Source organism: Stigmatopora nigra, chromosome 14 (genome assembly GCF_051989575.1).
Source record: "Stigmatopora nigra isolate UIUO_SnigA chromosome 14, RoL_Snig_1.1, whole genome shotgun sequence".
NCBI lineage: Eukaryota > Metazoa > Chordata > Actinopteri > Syngnathiformes > Syngnathidae > Stigmatopora > Stigmatopora nigra.
The window spans coordinates 8,243,906-8,264,623 of record NC_135521.1 but is presented as its reverse complement, the minus strand read 5'-3'; the positions used below and the strand labels follow the sequence as shown (position 1 = coordinate 8,264,623).

The 20,718-nt window shown below is 39.0% G+C and overlaps 2 protein-coding genes across 8 annotated transcripts in view; one reads left to right on the top strand and one right to left on the bottom strand.

The window, feature by feature from the left end:
• The window catches only part of adad1 (adenosine deaminase domain containing 1 (testis-specific)), a 52,820-nt gene that overhangs the window by 31,273 nt on the left and 829 nt on the right, over window positions 1-20,718 (bottom strand). Inside the window, exon 2 of one of the 2 annotated variants that reach the window (XM_077732484.1) lies at window positions 7,491-7,714. The gene's annotated coding sequence lies outside the window, so the exon portion shown is untranslated. Of the gene's footprint in view, window positions 1-7,490; window positions 7,832-20,718 lie in introns of those variants that run through there. The other variant, XM_077732485.1, reaches the window with a different exon arrangement.
• tlx2 (T cell leukemia homeobox 2) lies at window positions 7,028-17,150 on the top strand. 6 transcript variants are annotated; one of them, XR_013328598.1, is made up of 6 exons: window positions 7,028-8,001; window positions 12,832-13,050; window positions 13,546-13,783; window positions 16,248-16,385; window positions 16,489-16,588; window positions 16,678-17,150. XR_013328598.1 is itself a non-coding variant. In XM_077732488.1 (5 exons), exons 2-5 carry the CDS (start codon window positions 7,452-7,454, stop codon window positions 16,462-16,464), a joined length of 1,224 nt encoding a protein of 407 aa, XP_077588614.1. In that variant the 5' UTR covers window positions 7,028-7,229; window positions 7,443-7,451; the 3' UTR covers window positions 16,465-16,480. The 6 variants fall into 6 exon arrangements, 4 of the variants coding, with proteins under 4 accessions (XP_077588614.1, XP_077588612.1, XP_077588616.1 ...); XR_013328597.1 differs by having other exon boundaries at window positions 16,489-16,607; XM_077732488.1 differs by lacking the exons at window positions 16,489-16,588; window positions 16,678-17,150 and having other exon boundaries at window positions 7,028-7,229; window positions 7,443-8,001; window positions 16,248-16,480.

The following is a 20,718-nucleotide window of genomic DNA, read 5'->3' as shown; positions in this document are numbered from 1 at the left end:
TGAGCAAACAATGTATATTTTCAAAATGATTGATGAATAATCTCACACCTCAGAAAGTTTTACTTTAAGTATTTTTGGGTTTGTTAATGTAAGCAGATGCATAACCATTGAAACAACTAAAAAACAAAAAGGTATTGTTTATAAGAAGCTTTAAATATTACAATTGCAAAATGCAATATCTCTGGCCAACAATGGTAGCATCAAATTTCCATACAGTCTCAATTGACAGTCAGAAGAGTGTTGACTTATTTCAAATATGTCTGAGGAATGTTGTGAAAATAGACACGTTACAAAAGTTGTGTGGTAAATAAACGTGCCTTTATGTGATTTATTTCTCATTTTTCAACTGCTTGAAGGAGTAATGCCTACAGAGCACATAAACACCTCTAGCGCTCTCTTGGACAATCGATGGGCGTCCTTGGGAAATCAAGCATTGTGCAGCTAAAAGGTCCTAAATCTCATACGCAATTGATTACGGGCATTTGACTGGGTGTACATTAATTCAGTTTGGGGCCATTAAAAGAAGAATGTTCGGTCTTGCAAATGGCAAACGATGACTGTCAACGGCGTGATGAATGGCGGCTTATTATATTCCCCTCATTATGATTAATAACATAGGAAGGGATGCTCCATTCTTGTCAGGGTGGAAAATGTAATTAGCCGCCTGGGCCGACCGCTCGGCACTGCAGCCAAGCAGGCCTTTACTCTGTCCTGATATAAAAACACAACTTGGCTCTCACTATATTCAGCAGTGCATTTTCCTCTTCCACTTTGTACTACGACACAGATTTGGTGGTTGTTATTCCAGATTTCCTTTCTATTTTACCAGCCAATCGCAAGGCACAATAAAATGAAGAAGCAGTAACGTTCACACCAGTGCACGTTTTTTTGGGATGTGGGAACAAACCGGAGTAGCCGGATCTATTCTACGAAAAAAAAAACTCGAGGAATGTGCAGGCGAAGAGTGGGAGGAGAGGCGGTTAGAAGCGGGGTTGGGTAAGGAAGTGGAGGGGGTGTGGGAGGGGTTGATGGGGGGTCAATGGCAGGCCGTTCTCATGATTGCACCTGCAATCAGCACCTATGAGACCACTCTCGCGCTAAACATCAATTAATGCACAAATATCCTAGCGGGTTCCTCGCGGACTCACTACAGCCCACCGTATGATTATTAAATTATTAAATTACGACCGGGACACGCCGATGGAACGGCATGCAATTTATACAGTCGTCATCATTTTTTTTTTAAACAACAAAACGGTGTACTGTTACCACTGATTAAATCCGTGGGTGGCGTTCCCTCTAATTGTTAGAGATGCCAACTAATGAAATCATGTTGAATCACGGCATGCTTCAACAGTTCACTGATCAACTTGCGCTGTTCATTTTGCTTTGTTACTTTGTTTTAATCAACCAAGTGCCGAATGAATTCTCTTAACTCATTCACTGCTTTTAACGATGATTGACATCAAATACATGTGAACTAGCAGAGTCAACTTGAGCCTGTTGGAACTCTTAAACAGAATTGAAATACTATCATTAGGGGTTTGGATGACCAATTTTATGACAAAACGATGCCATCATTTGGTGATGTTGCAGTCTGCCATGATTCTATTTCAAATAAAGTTTAATGACATGCACATATTTAATGCAATCTGTTGCACTTCACCTAAGCAAACAATAAAAATAATACTGAACAATTTTTACCTTCTTGAAAAGAAGACATTTACATGAAAACTATTTTCAACTATGTACAAGATGTTATTTATCAATGTGTTGCATTTAAAAACCCTTCATCAAATGACCTTTCCCAAAATATTGTGTACTGTTTGTCGCTGCCATACAGAATTTTAAACTTCAAAAACAGGGGAAAAAGTACTTTTTTCCTTTTACTGTTCTTTAGCAAAGAGCAGTTTGCTTTTCTCAACATACCACAATTTCCTCATTCTTTTTTCTGCTTTTGTGTCACTAAAACCAATTCCAAGGTTTAAGTGAAGCCGGCATGAAACCCTTGAAAACGTTTTTGACAACAATCCAGTCCAATTGCAGTGACAAATTGGATTATAATTGTCAACGGCAATGAAAGAAATGACAAAACCCCAAAAATCGCTTGAGCAACCAGAGTCGATGCACATCCGTTTTCGGTGCGTGTCGATGGACGAAAACAAACAATCAATTGTTGGGGCGGGAGGCCTGGCTTGGGGCACCTCCTAATGGAGCGCATTTATCTAACGGCGCCAAGCTAGCCCCGGCCATACTTTAATTTGCCAGACATTACTAGGAAATAGTGTTGTAGCTCCACTTGGGGGAAGGGAATGAGAAGAGGATTTTAAAAAAAATGAGGGAGAAAAAAAACCAACAACATGTAGTGTTGTATAGCGGGAGTGCCGCCATGTAAATGATCCCACCCGCTGCAGCTTTAATGGGCCGCCCAATGGATTTATGTGGGAATAGCCGGCCAGGAATATTGCATTGTATCATGGCGTAATTAGGGGGAAGCTTGGCTGTTTGTCCTTCGACCGCTTGCTTTGATTGGATGAAAGGGAGGGGGTGGGGGTTGTGTGTCTCTCTAATAATGATGCACCCTCAGGCCTAATGTGCTCGCTCTCTTCTCGTCTTCCTCCCTCTGCCTTTTATTTCCCCTCCTGACGACAATAATAAATTCATTGAGGGGAGGGGGTGATAAAGAGGGAGGGCAGTGGGGTTGGCCTCATTTTTGCAGATTAACGTCACACTTTTTAAATAGTTTTTTTTTTTCTTCATGATTCGGCCTCATTTTCTGTGGTTGTTTTGATTGTCTTTTTCTTCCTATTGACTTTCTTTTCCATTTTCTGGCATCCAATCAGCATCCCTATTTGCTCCAGGGTCAGCCAATCAGCTCCTCACATACCCCTTGTCTTCCAACTTGTCTCTCATTGAGGTTTTCAGTGTACTCCATTTTTTTAGGTTTTAACATGATGCCATTTTTGGAATGTTCTAAAAAAATTTTTACGGTTGAGCACATCATGACAAACACTGAATGCAAAAACTAATATGTTCCAATGAATTGAACAAATAAATGAATATCAATGGAAGGTGAATAGAAAACAAACAAATCAATTGACCTCAAGAAAGAATAATAATTTTGCTCATCAAGTGTCAGTACAAATAAATTGAATGCAGACTAAATGAGCTTACATCAAAATACCCACAGCTATAACATTTTTAAAAAGTAGCATATATATAATTTTATATACACATACACACGATGACAAATTAAAAGAATTTCTTCCCGTGAAAACTGCGACTGGGATGAACATTAAAAATTCAATTGCAATTACAAATGAATGGGAAGATACATCCATCAACTCTTGTAATAATACCCATAATGTAAATATAAGTGTGCATTATACCTCTTAAAAAAAGGGACCACCACTTGATGCAGACAGATGTCCCCCACCCCATTCCTCCCTTTCTCCATGATTGCCCCGAGGCGGCCTGCTGCTCCCTGCCGGGGTTGGGCATCCCAATGTCGGCTATGACAGGCGGCTGCATGGAGGCTAACCTCTTCTTTCCCAGCTGCGGAAATTCAATTATCGCTTTTGTAAACAAGACAAAAGCCAATGATACGGCCAATTAGGCCTCATAGTGCGCGTGCGCAATGCAACATCACCCCCATTTTGCCCCCATGCAAACACGGACTGGAGCTTAGTAACGATTCGGGAACCAGGATAACATACACTGCACTGGGATGAAAAGAGTATATGTATGAAAGAGATGCTCTTTTGGTCCGACTCAATGACGCGCACGTAAACGCCTCACTGAAGGCTGCAGGGTTTTAATTCACTTGAAGCTGCTTCAACTTACTCAATAAAAAGACGCACGATCGATATGAGAGGAAGACCAATGAGAAGACGAAGGGGAGTGGGGAGAACGGAAAAAGGGAAAATTCTGGAGTCATTTTTTCAGTGGAATAATGAATTTGATGCTTTCAAAAAAGCAGGAAAATCTGAAAAAAATAATATTGCTTGGCCCTGAGCTTTTCAATGTAAACTGAAAATTGTAAACAACAAATTATAAACCAAACTAATTTTTATCAACTCAATCATGAATAAATTACCCTATTTTAAGATAATCAGTATAATAAAATGTAAAGTCGATAAATTGCATGCATGTTTTGAGCTTTTCATGTGAAAATTAAATTTTAGATTCTGCTTGGCTTTAGCTTTTGAAATTTAAAAACAATAGTAATACTGCAAAATCAACTTTGCCCCAAGCTTCTTTAGTGTGGCAACAATAACAACAATAAATAAAATGCCATAAGCTTATTACTGTCATCATCATTTAAAAAGCAAACCCTAACAGCAATATTAATACATGATGTGCTTGCCAGTAACAATATTTGTCATATTAATAATGTATTAGCATGTAGCCTTGAGCTTGTCAATCCAACACAATTATCATAAAAATAATCATAATTCTGATGCTGCTGAACCAAACGACCTGGCTTTCTTGAGCTTGTCAGTGCAAGCAGCAATATGACATCCATCAATCGGCCTCAGCCTGCATTTACTTTTTTTTTTTTTCCGTCCCTCACGACCCTCACCCCTCCTTCCTCTTCCACTCTGGCCGGTTTCGAGTCGTCTGCCCCGGGCAGGAGGCGCCAGGTTTCCCCCTGAGGCGCGTTGAGGACCCCGCAAATGCGCCCTAATGTAATCCAACTCTCGCCATACAACCAGAACCGAGCAAGCATGGGAACTAGCATCGCTAATATTCCGATAACAATGGACTACAAGTCACACTCATGAGACACCCCTTTCCCAGTTGGACATCAAGAGTTAATAACTGGATTTAAAAAGACAAAACTCAAGCATTAACAGTATATTAATTGCTACTTTTTGTGTTTATGTGGCAATATTATTGTGATTGTGGATGAAGGAAGCAGTTAGAATATTTTGCACCATGAAGCTCAAAATGTCTTGTCTTATCTATCTATTAAAAATATGGATGTTCAGTTAGAAATGTTCATTTTTCGGCATGGACATGAGTTATGCCCCGTAAAAAGTCTATTTTGTTTAAAAGAAGAAATAGTTAAATAAAAAATTAAGAAACAACAAAAAATGGTTTCCCCAGATTGTTTTTGCACATGTAAAAAGAATGTATCCAATTTGGTAATAACATCTTGCTTTTCACAATATTCAAACATATGTGAGTGTAATAAAAAAAATGAAAATATGTTCTTTGTGTAGTTCTTTTTGTACAATATTTCAGGAAGAACTTTCAACAGGTTTTTTTTATGGAAAATATTGCACTTGTGCCTTGTTGGTGGGAGGTGACACATGACATATTATGTTTACATTGTATTCATTTGCAGCATGTAAACAGGCTCTCGTCAACATCATCATCTTCATCCTCCTCCTCCACCTGATCATGATCATAACAATAACCGTAGATCTAGCCACCAGCCTCATGGATATGATAGGCGCGTGCGCAACTTGCTCACAATTGATTTTTATGCTTCCCCTGCAGCCACCTCTTGCAGCGGAGACATATCTCCATTCACGCCCAAAGTGAAATAAGTGCGTAATAAAACGTTGATATATTAAATTTGTTTTTTTTCTCCCCTCCCCGCCATCCTCTCTCTCTCTTTCAGCTCCCTCGCAGCACATGTCGTGCTTTTATTATCACTCATTTTTCATGATCATTGAATTTAGGCCACGCGTATGCATCCATCTATCCATCTATCCACCTATTACCTATCCATCTATCCATCTAACCATCTAACCATAGGTAGATTTTTACGTGAAGTTTACAATATGATTATTATATTACATTATGTTAAGTCACAATATAGTGTATTTCCTATTTATCACAGGTTAACGTGATACATTTGGTGTTTTAACATGACAAATTTAACAATATTAGCTGAAATGTTAGAATGTAATATATTTTACAGATTACTTGATATAGTTCTCATTTTAAGGAGACACATTTCACTCTTTGACGGTTTACGATGAGGAATTTTATAATATTGTGATAAGTTTCATGTTTGAATGAGTTTCATGTCTTAGCATACATAATACATGTCGTAAATTTCACGTTTTAAAATGTTTTAAAGTAAAATGTATTTATAATGCAAAATTTATCGTATTCGAATATATCACATTTCACTTTCGTACACTTTTTTTTTCTATTGTACCAGCACCAGCATCAGTGAGATTGAACTTCTCCTCAATTTACACCAATACCTCACTATAAAAAGGTCAGTATAAAAATCCGAGTTTTACTCACAAAAATGAGCACATTTTCTAAATGTCATATGAACATTGACTGTAAAGCTAAAAAACTAAGTCATTTTATGGGCTTACAAGGGGAAATAGTAAATGGCATCCTCGATTGCAAATAACCAACCTATCCAGCTTTTTAGAATTTTACAGTACTATATGTATCTATAAATTCATCCATAACAACCATATTAAAATTGTTTTTCACCCCACATGAAGTAATACAAAAGTGAATATTCATTTAAAAATGATGTATTACATTTAGCTTAAGTAAATTTCAATGCAACATTCAAAAAATAAATTATAGTTAAAAAGACGAATGAGGTCATGATGAAAAAAGCTAATGCCACATTGGATTTTTCAGACAGTCTAATTCATTATGGCTTTTCAATGCATCTTTTCTAACAAATATAACATGTTATATGATATTATTTTGTTAAATGAAGGATTAGACAATTGCAAATGTGCCATAAAAAGCCAAACCAGCACAAAATACATGGAAAACAATGCACAATGCTGAGTGCCTTTTTCCATGTATGTTTTATGAACCTAGCCCTTGTGTATTCCCAATAAAATTGAGGGTAAAACAAAGACAAATTGGAGTTCCATCGTGGCCTTGGGCACCATTTAAAGCGACATGCTTCCCAGTTTAGATTTTTGCCTACCAGGAAAAACTGCTGCCTCTTTAAGAGAAGCAAGCAAGCACGTCCACTAAGGACCAGGAGGAGGAGGAGAAGGAGGAGGAAAAAAAGGGGTGTGGGGGGGTCTCGGCCGAATGGCAGCTTTAACGCTAAGGCTGCTCTCACCTGCACTTGAAGGCAAAGGCGATCCATCGTTCTACATGAATCGGTGAGCTTGCAAAGGGTCTCCAATTCGGTGGGCATTCGCACACACGCACATGGATCGCCAGCATCACTACTCACGGGCCCTCGCGGGCTCTCCGGGGGCCCGACGCGCGGATTTGTGTCAGTAAGTGATGTATCCCACTCCTGCCGTGCACGCGTAAAATGGAATACGCTGTCTCGTAGCCCCCTTTTGGACGCAAATGATGGGGTCGTTTTACGCGCTGGATCTATTATTATTATTAGCGCTGCGGGTCGCTCTGGATGCTTGAAATCTCAAACGGACTGCGAGCAATATTTTGAGAAAGAACCTATTTTCTGCTTGTTGAATCGCAACGAGATTTGGAGGATGGAGCACACGGGCATCGAGGAAGTGAACCAAACTCACCAGCAGCAGGGGCAGCAAGGGCAGCAGGGGCAGGGGCACCAGGCACCTCCGAGTCACGAGCCCATCAGTTTCGGCATCGACCAGATCCTCAACAGCTCCGATATGCTGCCCAACCGGACCGGAGAGCCGGAGTACGCCGCGCTGGCCGCCGCCTCCAACGCCGTCTACGGCAACGGCTACGGCGGCGTCTACAACCCGGCCTGCTCCATGGGCCTGGGAGGTTCCTACAACGTCAATATGAACATGAACGTCAGCATGAATATGAACGTAAATGTCAATTCGGGGGCGGCTGGAGGGGGAGCCAACGCGGGTGCCGGTGGGGTGATCCGGGTCCCGGCACACCGACCCATGCCTCCACCGCCGCCTCCGCCGCCCAATACGGCGGCAGCCGGTGCGCATCAACCGCCGCCCGGCCTCGGACCGGTGCCAACCATGGGCCATGTGGGCAATGCAAACTTTACCTTCCCATGGATGGAGAGCAGCAGGAGGTTTGCCAAGGACAGACTGACAGGTATACATAAAACACTTTTATTTTTTAACGATATAGGGGTGTTGAAAGGCCAAGATAACCACACAATTTTCCCCCAACACACAGTTAGAGGCTTAAAATACAGATAATTCTACACATTGTTTAAAAAAAAGACCTGAAAAATGCTATTGCATCATAATTTGGGGAAAATGCAGATGTTTTGATAAGGTTTCTAACACAGATGCTCATTTTTTCAATTAAATATTTAAGCACAAATCATGCAGACATACTGTAAAAAACTGGGTTTGAATACATTGTAGAAAATTGATTAGTCTCTTGCTATAAAAAATATCATATTATGATCATAAAATTGCTTCGCTGCGAAAAACTAAAAGGAAATTTTCTATTCTAATTGTAATAATAAAGAGAATTGAAACCTGATTTTGGCATAGTGTCATTACATCACAAATTTGAAAACATTTCAAATTTAAGATAATCATTTTTTCCTATTGAAAAAAAACAAAAAGAACTGGTTTCAATAAATTGTCAAAAATATGCACACATTTTTAAACTATATGCATCATGTTTATGGAATATTATAAAGAAAAATGAACACTAATATATGTGCAGATGAACATTACATATATACAAGAATACGGTCTTAAAAGTATGACCATTCATCATCTATTTTGAGCATCTAATATAATTTAAATGTATTGCATGCATGTTTGAAAACGTGCTTTAAATTGAGCATTGGCATTTTAACATCAGAAATTTGCATTTGCTCATATTGCATTAGAAAATATGAAAGAACCACATGACCATTTCTTAAGAACAGCATTTTCTCCAACATACACACATGCATTTTAATTTGCCATTTTTCTGCATCAATATAATTTAACTTAAAACGGTAAAGTAAATGTTTGCAAACGTGCATATGGAAAAGAGGCCTTAACAGAGAATAACAACTTTAGAATTAACATGTATTGGTGGTTTCTATAAAATAGTTATCTATAAGTACAGATAATGTAAGCTTGATTTTCTTTTGCAAATAACAATGTAGCATAACAATTCAAGACACATTCATATATATTCCAATGTAAATTTTGCTTACAGTTTGTACTGTAATGTCCATATTATTTAGAAGTATTGCAATAAAGCTTGAGCCAAAAAGCTCATCCATCAAAAAGCCTTTTTAAAAGGATGCACAATGCAGCTGAGGCATAATTCAAATTTTGAACATTTTTAAATGATGCTATTAATTAGTATAGTGTGTGTGTGTGTGTGTGTGTGTGTGTGTGTGTGTGTGTGTGTGTGTGTGTGTGTGTGTCACATGATCTCACAGTTATGAAGATGAAAATGCACCACCCTAGCCCTCTATTAAATATTGACCCGTTCATTCGATGTGATGAATTATTAATATAAAGATACGGGTGAGGGGAGGGGGTGCACTTTCTTATTAGAAGTCTATCCTTATCAATGGAGTCACAGGGGCCTATCTCCTTTTAATTTCTCCATTTTGTCACCGGAATCACGATGTAGTTTGTCCGATCGATTAGAAAATGGCAACCAATTAAAAACCAAATCGGAGGACAAAATACAAGCATTTGCTCAGCATAACATAATTGCATACAGTTCAAAAACATGGCTTTATATTTATTTGAAATCAAATGGATTCATATAAATATACCGTTTCATGTTTGGACGTAAGACTTTTTTTATTTTTTAAACAGACTAATGATGTGGTAAGATGTTTTTTTTACATGTGCATAAGATAACTATTGCACATTTTTACATTAATACAGAATATACCTATATTTTCAGTGCATTCAATACAAATACAAATGAAGATTTTATATTAATATTACTGTACAACATGTAAGAGTACACATTTCTTAGTATCGCATCATTTTTACGAGGTTGTTTTTTTCATGAATGCCATTTATTAACCCGAATCACATTTACGTTATTATTAGTTATTTACTAAAACGATTCAATATTTTCAGGTTTTAATAGTGTCAAATGACTTCAATGTGTGTAGCATTTCTTGCATTATTTTACATTTTGACATTTCCTCCATCCACGTATATTTTTAATGCCACATTTGTATTTGGGCATCATTTCTTTCTTTCTTTCTGATTTTACATGCGAGACTCGAACCGCGACAATAAACAGAACAAGCCATCACGTCAATTTGACTTGCCATAAATGAAAAAATGGAAAGAAGATGCACGCAGCCTCCTTTGCTTTCGGAACACCACATGCTAATAAATAGCAATGTACACTAGCTGCTCATGTTCTATTTCAATATCCCCCACACGGATTTATTTATTAGATTGCCGGAGAAAAGGTAATATCCGCAGTGGGGGTGCAGACGGCGCCCCGTCACCGAGAAGTGTTATGAACTACATTTGTGCTTTTATTATTATACACGCTGCTCACACTGATTTGATGCTCGCTTGTTTTATCGACAAATCATTTTGGGGTTGTTGCTGAGTGAGATTGTATGCTTTGAAATTAATTCAGATCTCATTAACTTATTGGGTGCCATTGAAGGCAATAGACGTCCAAATCATTTGGACTAGGATCGCTGTCAAAATGCTTTGGACGTCATTTGCCGTCCATTGCAGCAAAATTAAGGCCTCGCTATAAATAAATATTTACATCGACACACATATATATTAGTATTGCTTTCATATTGGTTAGATTTAAACATTTGAAATAGAAAACAATTAGAGTATATTTATATTAGAGTACAATTATATTTATATTAGTCAAATATGAGTTTTGATATATGGTGGATTTCAATATTTTCCAATGCTTTATGTGCCATTGGAAATACAGTGTTGGGAAAAAGAATGATCTAGGGGTCAAAAATCTTTCTATTTTATTGTGTTAGAGAATAACAGAGACATGACTTGGCAATTGATTTTTTTCTATGGAATGTCATATGATAACTGGAAGAAAGATTATCCATAAGGTTTCTATGAGGTAGGAAGAACAATGAGGTCCTAAAGGCATAAGTGGGACCTGGCCCTAGCTGGGCATTGCATTCAGATGCTTATATTTCAATTCCAGTCTTTCATTCAATTTTTTCCATCAGCAAAGCTAAACGGAATATTCCATTCTATGCGTCTGCTCTTTTATTTAGTGAGGCAAAATAGCATCTAATGCAGGGTATTACGCGGCCAGACGCAGTGCTTGTGGTTCTCAGCAGGCCTGTAAAGCGAGGCGGAAAATGAAAACTACCAGTGTTTTAGTATATTTTCTATCTGCCAGTGAAATAGCAAATTTAAGCATTTTAAACTTTTTTTTTTGCACGATAATGGCTAATGTCGAAATATGGCTGAAACCCCCAAAGTAGGTCACGATGGAATATCTTTAGGATGATAGCATTGAGGGAATTCACACTGATGATAAAATCCCACCCACACCACATGAAGAAATCTTTTAGCAGAAGATACAATTACCATTTCCACAATTACAAACTGGGAAACCTGAAGATGTTCATATTAAAAAAAAGTGTAGGAGATCGGGGAGGGTAATTATACAGCAATATCCTGCTAAATGTGCGTGTCATATACAAGGCACGGTTGAAATGACTACTATTCATCTTGAAATCACAAAGCTCGCGAGCACTTGAACACACCGTCGCGGTGCCAAATACCATCACAGACCCCCCGGGGGGGACGCCTGAACAGATGTTGACACTCATTTGAGCTCCAGGTGAAAGAAAACAGAAGCAAATAAACAGCAAAGAAGCAATTTCAGATTCTATTGCTCTTCGTCACAATGAGAATGTGGCCTGTGGGTGAGCAAGTAGATCCATAGCCAAAAAAGATCTGCTTACACATGTATTGATTGTGTGTTTATCCCGTGGCTGACAAAATAGACAGGATTCATAGATATTTTATGATGCAGATGATAAATGGTTATAAATACACTAGGCTGTGACAATGAACCAATCGAGAAGGCAGGAAAACATTTGAATTTCAGACTAGTGCCAGTTTGGTGCAGCAGATTTTAAAGATAATAAATGTAGTGGTGGAAAATGTGGTTCGGGGAGTCCTAGATTTAAACTCAAACTGGCAAAAGGAGGACTGCAACATGTTTATTGGGTACGAAAACCTAGCTTTTTTTTTGCTAGGTATGCAGATATTTACCTGGTGTTGACATTTCAAAATGCATTGCAGTGACTAATATATTTTCAATTTTTCGCCATGATTTTGGAAATAAACAAATCAATAAACATGTTCATCTTTTGGATACAACAAACCAGTGTGAGTGCGAAAATAATAATAATAATAATAATAATACGAGTGGGCATAAATCTGAGGCTGTGAAAACCTGGTTTCAAATATTTCCAGTTAAGTATTTCTCATTTTAAGCATACATTATTCGGAATGTACAAACAGGCTAGTATCTCCCTTTTTTCAGACAGTTGAACTACTAACAATTTGTAAATGTACTTGTTTATAATTCTGATAACACAGTCATGATATATAACCTTCCATTCAGGCTTTTTTGTATTAATCTGAATTTACGACACTATGTCTGACTGTCTTTTGTCATATTATTTTTCGCATTACACTTTCATCATCGATTTTAATTCAGTCACAAGATGTTGGCGACATGTTGCTGGCTTTTGTATTCATCATCTGGAGAAATGCGACCTGCCACTCGTAGTACAAGAGAATAAATGGTAGACATCAGATGTTTCCAATTTAAAGTAAATGTCATTTAAGTAGTTGTTATTCATCTATCAGGCTTTCCCCTCACGCGGGGTCGCCCATCGTACCGTCCCCAGTCTGGCCGCCTGGTTGGCCGCCGTGCTCCAGATGCGGGACCTCACTGTGTATCCCTTTCCTTTAGGGGAGCAGGCAGAGGAGAGCCGAGTACGAGAGGCCGTGGGGGGCCCGGGGGCCGGGGCGGCCGGGGCCCTCTGTCCTCTCCCCAAGGGGGACATCGGCAGGGTCCCTGTCTGGAGCACGGTGGAGACCTTAGCTAAATGCTATTACCCTGAGCTCGCACACCTGCGAGACGCCAATGGCCTCCTTGCAGACTATTCCTTCCCAAAGGGGGGTTGCCCAGGTGAGTTACCGCTTTGTACGAATGCACAACAAATGGCACATCTTTCTAAAACACATCTTTCTAAAAAAAAAAAGCCAAATCAAACTCCATTTAAAATCAGTCACAAATAATAAGCAATTGTTGTTAAATTAGACATTTATGACATTTTGCTCAAAATAAAATTGGGAGAAAAACTACTTTCATCTCAAATTTGATCTTTTTTAGAAGAGAGAGTTTTACTGACAATCATCATTATAGTCATTATCCACAACATGAGTCCAACTCTGCTCAGATATTGTAATGTACACATCACTGGCAATTGCTTCATTTAGCTAAAATTGGGACAAACAAGGCAAATCTGTTCGCATTGCATTTTTATTTTAATACTTGATCCAAAATGAGAAGAAAATTGAGTCTAATGTGAGTTTGATCCAGGAAACTCCAAAAAGTTGAAACACACTATGGTCTTTTCCTTTCAAACTTTCAAAGTAATTGCTATGTTTCCCCCTGTTGCAGCTGCCCTGTCGCCTTTCTCCGTGACCCGCCGCATCGGGCACCCGTACCAGAACCGCACGCCCCCCAAGAGAAAAAAGCCACGCACGTCTTTCAGTCGAGTGCAGATTTGCGAGCTGGAAAAGAGATTCCACCGGCAAAAGTACCTGGCCTCGGCCGAGCGGGCCACCCTGGCAAAGGCCCTCAAGATGACAGACGCCCAAGTCAAGACGTGGTTTCAGAACCGGAGAACAAAATGGCGGTAAGATCTCTTGACTTCATGTTGCTAAGCTTGGATTCCAAATTCCTCATTCCAGTTGAAAATGCTCAAACATTGAGATTGAAAATTGAAACGCCATTAAAGCTTTTGATGAAGCTCGATGGTCCCTTGACGACAGGCTGCCTAATTCGACTTGTTATGCACCTTATGTAATTAGTCTGGTGGCCATCCATCAAAACAGCATGTGCACTTTTCTCCGGCTCTAAATGGACCCTCTTGTTTTGCCCCCGGTTCCAAAGTAGCTTCTGATGTTGCACAGAATGGCTGCCACAGTTTGAACGTCAGAGACGCCTCGTAACACGGCGTGCGCCTTTTTTATTTTGCTTAGCTGGGTGGTCGGCGGAGGCCAGTTCGCTTGACCAAGCACAATTACCGGAGCCTCCTAAAAGCCCTTTTAGAAAGCTGCTGTCTGCAGCAATACTCAAAGCCACTCAACGGAGAAAGCTTCTCGTAGCCGGGACGAGTGTGTCCGTCTGCTCTTCATTCTTGCCGCTGTTTGCAATCGTTTGGAGGTGAATGAGCGGTAAATACAATTACTCCGTACCCTCAAATGACAGGGCCTTTTAAGGTTATTTGAACCCAATTTTTTTTACGACATGTTCGCACAAAAACAACAGGGCTTATTTCTGTTGTTAGTGTGCAAATAAAAATGGTATGTGCAGAAACCAGTTTTAGAGGTTGTTTTAAATAAATTTGGTATACACTGATGACAATATCTGACTTTATGGTACCCACCAATTATGGTATTGTGCCAATATACTTTTTTGAAAAAAAGTTAAATGTTTTTTTTCTTAATTGCGATCATGGTTAGGTCTGCTTATAAACTTTACTATACATCCCATCAATTCTAAATGGAAGGGTTGGTAGCAAATGAATGAATGTTCATTCAACTAGTGACAAACCCCTTTCAAATCGTGGTCTTGACAAAATGGCGTCACAACTGATGACCGCCTCATCCTTAACCCACTTCCTCGTTTGACCGAGATTGATGGCGCCACGGTGCTGGTGTTGCGCACCTGCTCGCCCCAACATGAGGGATACGCTTGCTTGCCGAGCTGGCTAACTAACAAGATGGTGATCGAATCAGCCGGCAGCCAACCACATTATTATAATGCTGTTAGAAATAACGTGTGGCTAATGGCTGCAGGTTGCTGTGTGCGCCTGCCTGAGGCCAATACTCGCCATAATCATTTTCCTCTTCTTGCTTTTCGCACAGTATTTCGTGGAGGGCTGATTATTATTATTTTCTCTAAATATTGATTAAAACATACTTAACATTTAACAGATGCACATCAGAAAATGTGATATTGCTGCCAGTTGATATCAATGCCAAAATGGCTCTGATGCAAGGACTTGAATGCCATGTGACTAAAACCTGGATAAGGGATCCAGTCTATCCATTGTAAGGCTTGTAAATGTAGCAAATAACACTTATTTGCAAACAATTGCTGCAAAAATTGGTCAAGACAAACAAAATACCAGAGGTGAAAGAAAATACTTCAAATAAGGGACACAATTAACGGTATCCATTTTTCTGCAAAAACTAAGTGCTGCTCCATTATGTGTTTTTTCTGGAGCTGCAGCTACCAGAACCAATCAGATGGACACTCTGTAATGGCATGTGGACACAAACTTAGCTTCTTAAACCAAAGAATTTAATTTGCGATAAGTAGCGACTGAATCAATAGGAAAAGCCTCATAGTTAATTCTGATCTTCCATAAGGTAGGGGAGACAAGTAATTTTCACCCCGTGACTCGGCGTGCAGGATACGCGTCTTTATGTTAACACCGAGCCGCCCACCTGCCAGTTACATTAACAGCTGTCAGCAGATCAGCTGCCATACTACCCCTTCATCCCTGGGTATACCGACACAGGTGGGGAGGAAATTGAAATGTTAACATACAGCTTGGTTTATGCTATGTCCGTTTTTGTTTAATCCTTAAACTTTTCCATTTAATCTCGAGTCCTAACCTCAGCCAGTGTGAAATAAACAGCCTTCACACTGAAAGCAACTTTTTGTGCAACTGTTCTGTGTCAAAACATTAAACAGCGAATAGTTGGAATAACATAGATGTGTTGATTTCTAATTTCAGAGTAAGTATTTGAGTAATAATAGATGCACAGATGACAAGTCCTGCCTGTGTGTAAAGTATCAAGATATTTAGTGTTGAAATCTTGACTGCATTAATATTTGTAGTATTTGAGCGAGCGAGGGATATAGAGTAGATTAGAAGACGTTTTGGTAGTATTTTCATTGTATGTGTATGTTTTTGCTGCTCAAATGTATTTGTAAAAAAAAGTATTTAGGAATGGTTGAATTTCAAAAGTCCGGGCCAACTGCACTCTAATTAAAATAGAATGCATGCTAAATTTTCATTTCCTTTTCCTTACAATATTCCATTGGATTTATTGGAACCTTTTGTGGTCTCTTATTTGCCCCACTAGGAGACAAACAGCAGAGGAGAGAGAGGCCGAGAGACAGCAGGCAAACCGCCTCATGCTTCAGCTGCAGCAGGAAGCCTTCCAGAAGACCCTGAGCCAACCCCTTCAGCCCGACCCACTCTGCCTGCACAACTCCTCCCTGTACGCCCTGCAAAACCTTCAGCCATGGGCGGATGACAATAAGGTGACGTCCGTCACCTCCGTGGCATCTGTCGTGTGAATGTGCGTGTGTTTGTGTGGGTAGGATTCTGGTGCATAGAAGCCAATGACTCCTTCTGAATGGACAAAATATGGACAAAGTACACTACTCAAAAAAGTTGGAGATACTGGGTTTTCGGGTGAAGGCACGTATCCCTACTTTTTGTGAGTAATCTACTAATGTGTTGAGTCGTTGACCTTCCTTCCTTAAACCACATTTTCACTTTCCCTTCAGCTGACAGTCTAAAAAGGCAGGAGGGAGTTCCTAACTAATGGACACCTGTGTACATGTCCACCTATCAAGACTGTTCCCTACTATCTTCCTTTTTACCAATGGAACCTTCAAGAGGATACAGAGACCAGTTGTCTGCAAAAATGAAAAAAAAAAAAACAAAAACAAAACACCTGGATTCTCCTTTGTACAATGTAGTGATTTAAAAAAAATGCATGTTTAAAGTCTTTTCTGTAATGCTGGCTGAGAGTTCTGCTGTTTTGAGGCACTCCTTGTGGACACAGAATTCCTCGCGATGGTCCGTTGGAAAGGGTGTTTTATATTAAATCATATCGTGAGGTTTTTTTTTTTTGGAAATGACGACAAAGCTTCTTGTTTTTATTGATTCCCTGCCATAGATCTTAGCGGTGGGTATGAGACATAAAAGATAAAATCAAGAAACAGTTCTTTTTCAACTGGACTCCATACTTACTTTTTTTTTTTTTTTAAATAAAGCACTTTTAAAACAATTATGGCCGAACACAATGCTGTATATAATTACAAATTCAATGAAACTACAGAATATGTTTAAAAAAATAAACTACCTATTGACCCCTTGATGCCTGAATTGAGATTTAACAAATATAGTGGTGGAATACAAGTTAGTAAAATACTAAGTACAAAAAGATAATTCTAAATAAGGAATATTAAATTGAAAAACACAACTAAAATGAGAATACAAATTTAATTTAAATCTTTAAAAAAAGGAAAATGAACAAATAAAAAATGTATTTTTCATACTTTCCAGCAACTATAAATCATTTTAATTTCTCCGGTCTTAAGTTGATTTTTGAAACTAATTATATATTAATTATGTTTCACTCCTTGTATATCCGTGTTTATTCAGCCATCAGGGGGTTAAAAAAAGATGATAAAAGACTCCACAAAGCAGACGAGGATTAGGCTTTGGGTGACTGTTGTTTTTTATTAGGCTTCCGTTGTCGTCAAGGCAACGGGGGGAAAAAAGACAGCGAGAAGCTGTAAACATTCCGTTATCGGTGCATCCACACTAACGTCCAAATGCTTTTTCAGGCAAGTCATAACAAAAGATTAGTCATCTAGAAGGTGCAGTAAACACCTCATTCAGGTTCCTTGCTCATAAATGGGCCTTCATCCTCATGACATCACACCTTCTACTTTTCTTCACCAGTTTGCCTTTTTGTTCAGCATTTTCAACTCATTCAGTTATATGTTGACAGTAATAGACTTCAGATGCATTTGAACTGGGAGGGTCAGCAATCAATCCAATATGGAACCACAATTGGGATGCAAACAATCGGATACATTCTGTCGTTTCCAATTCAAATTTGAAAGAATAAGTCGATGCCTGATCAACCATCAATAAAAGTTAAGCCGTTCAACAGGAAAAAAAACCCATCTATAGATGAAAACACACACACACGACCAAATGACACATTCAACCTCTCCTGATCTGTCAGATTTTTGAATTCGCTAACAGCTGTCTACAAATGCCATTTTTTTCCGGTGTTTTGCTCGATCGGGATCCTGTCAGCGAAGGCCCAGTCTCCAGGTGACGCCTCTCTCTGCCCTTATTTCCTCTGCCGCTTTCATCCGCCTGTCTCGGCTGCCTTGAAGACGTGACTTGGCTCATTTTGGAAAAATTCCTGCCGTGGCTGTTTTCATAAGCGAGCATTGTGCTTAACTGCAGGTGCCTAAACGTTTTTTTTTTTTTTTTTTGTATTTCACTCCCCGCCTCCACCCTCTTTATGAACAAACCATCGAGACCCTGTATCGGTCTTCCTATCTTGTGCTTTGCGGGACAACCAGACAAGTGTTTCAGCACACGGCGTGTGTTACGCTTGGTCTGCAGCCGTCACTTGTCTCCATTCTTTGGAGACATTTAAGTCACAATCAGGCAGGCCATTGAAGCAACCATGGTTCACTTAGCACAGCACACAAGGGACGCAGACATGCCGACTGTAAACCTTGATATAAGCTGCCGGTATCGGATGCTTAAGTAAGGCCGGACTGGAGTAGAAAGCTTTTCCCACACAATTCAAGCCACGTGCCATTGTTCAATATCCCGATAGAGGTAGTGCAGCTGCTTATGAAAAACTTTCAATGCCAAAACAAAGTCTGTTTATGTACACTTGGGAGGTCATAACATTTAAGAGTGTTTGCTTAGCAGTTTGCAAATTGGAATTATTGTTAGAGCGTATACTGTAATATCCAGCAACAGATAGTATTTGTCTTTTGCTTTCTAGCATTTGGTGCACGATGGAGAAAAAGAAAAAGACAGAAACTTTAGAAGACAACAATGAAGAAGATTAAGACAAAAGAAAAGAAATTATTACCCTTGCATGATGCTCTCTTTACGCGAGTTTAGTAAAGAACATTGTTTCTCCATTTTGTTTAATTGTATCCCTAATTATAGTTGTTTTGTAGGGATTAAAATAATTTTTATATATATATATATATATATATATATATATATATATATATATATATATATATATATATATATATATATATATATATATATATATATATATATATATATATATATATATATATATATATATATATATATATATATATATATATATATATATATATATATATATATATATATTATTTTAATCTTTCAAACACAATATTTTCCTGAAAACTGTTGAAAAAAATTGACATAATTTTTTATAAAACATTTCCAAACAAGAAACATCTCAACATAATCCAGTAAATCCTGCAAACAAACATTGAGTCAATTCAAACAGCAATTGATATATTTGTTTCTTCTAAATTAAGCCTTATTTATACAACACACCCAAAGAAGAAAATAAAACTTGCACAAACTGTTTATCTCTCACTAATCCACATGTCAAATGCTGCCTTATGCATCGCTCCCAGTGCAACCTTTGCTACTTTATAGACAATGCAGCGCTTCATCGCCCTGTCTAAATAAAAATGAGGCTTATCAAACATGTTTATTTAACTGCGGCTCAAGTCAAGCCGCTGCTTTGCCACGCCAGTCCATTCCCAGCTGTTGTGCACAGCGACTGGCGTTTGGTCACGTATTGCAACGTCTGGCGAGTTTCTTATTTATATAGCGTGCACAATATGTACGAGTTGTTGCACGCCAGCACCAATGCCGACTTTCTCGGCAGCCCTTGTTAACCCTTATCAACTGTACAAGCTGAGCATTAACTAACATTTTAGCATTCCCAACTGTCAAAAGCTACAAGATGGAATTGATGCCTGAAGGGTCGGCAGCGTATGAACCAACTTTCATTCTCTGTCATCATCCCACTTCAAATGGATTGGATGTTCACTAATGAAAAAGTCATTAAAATTCACAGCAGAAGGATGATTGGACGCTACACGATTGGATGTCTATCATCTTGTTATGGAGACAGGCGCTCCTCTTTATTTCAGCAGCGTACATAGCAGGTAGCCATCTTGGATGAGGCAGAGGTTGGAAAATAGCTCTCGAAACGCGCATGTTCCACATTAATTCATAGTACTCCCCAATTCTGATATTATTTTAGTGCCACATCGGTACCAAAACTTGTATTGTTATTGGTGACACACTAATGACAATTATTTTGAAGCATTTTCCCCATCTACTGTATGTGGGTAGTGTAAGTAAACGAGGTAACAATCTGGCAAGAACACTTTGACCTTCAGTAGTGTTTTTTAAAAAAAGCACTGTCAGCTTTAAAAGTCCAATACATTTGAATTAGGCGTGCTGGCAGGGACCAAATATGTAGCAATTGACTGTCCTTGAAATGTATATATCAATTTCAGCCCTTGTCCATCCCACAAAGGCGGCGTTGAGTGAGCTGTTGACATGCAGATGTGCCTTCGCTTCAAAGCGTTTGGCCATGCATGAAGACAAGTCATTCCCGTCAGGTCAAAAGCAGCGCTTTTGGCCCCCGTGTGACTCAACACCTGCTGCCACGTGAAGGCAACTGACAAGGCCTTCTGCTGGCTGGCGTGCCACAATTGCACTCAGGAGTGGATGATGGTCAGCCTGATTTTTGCATG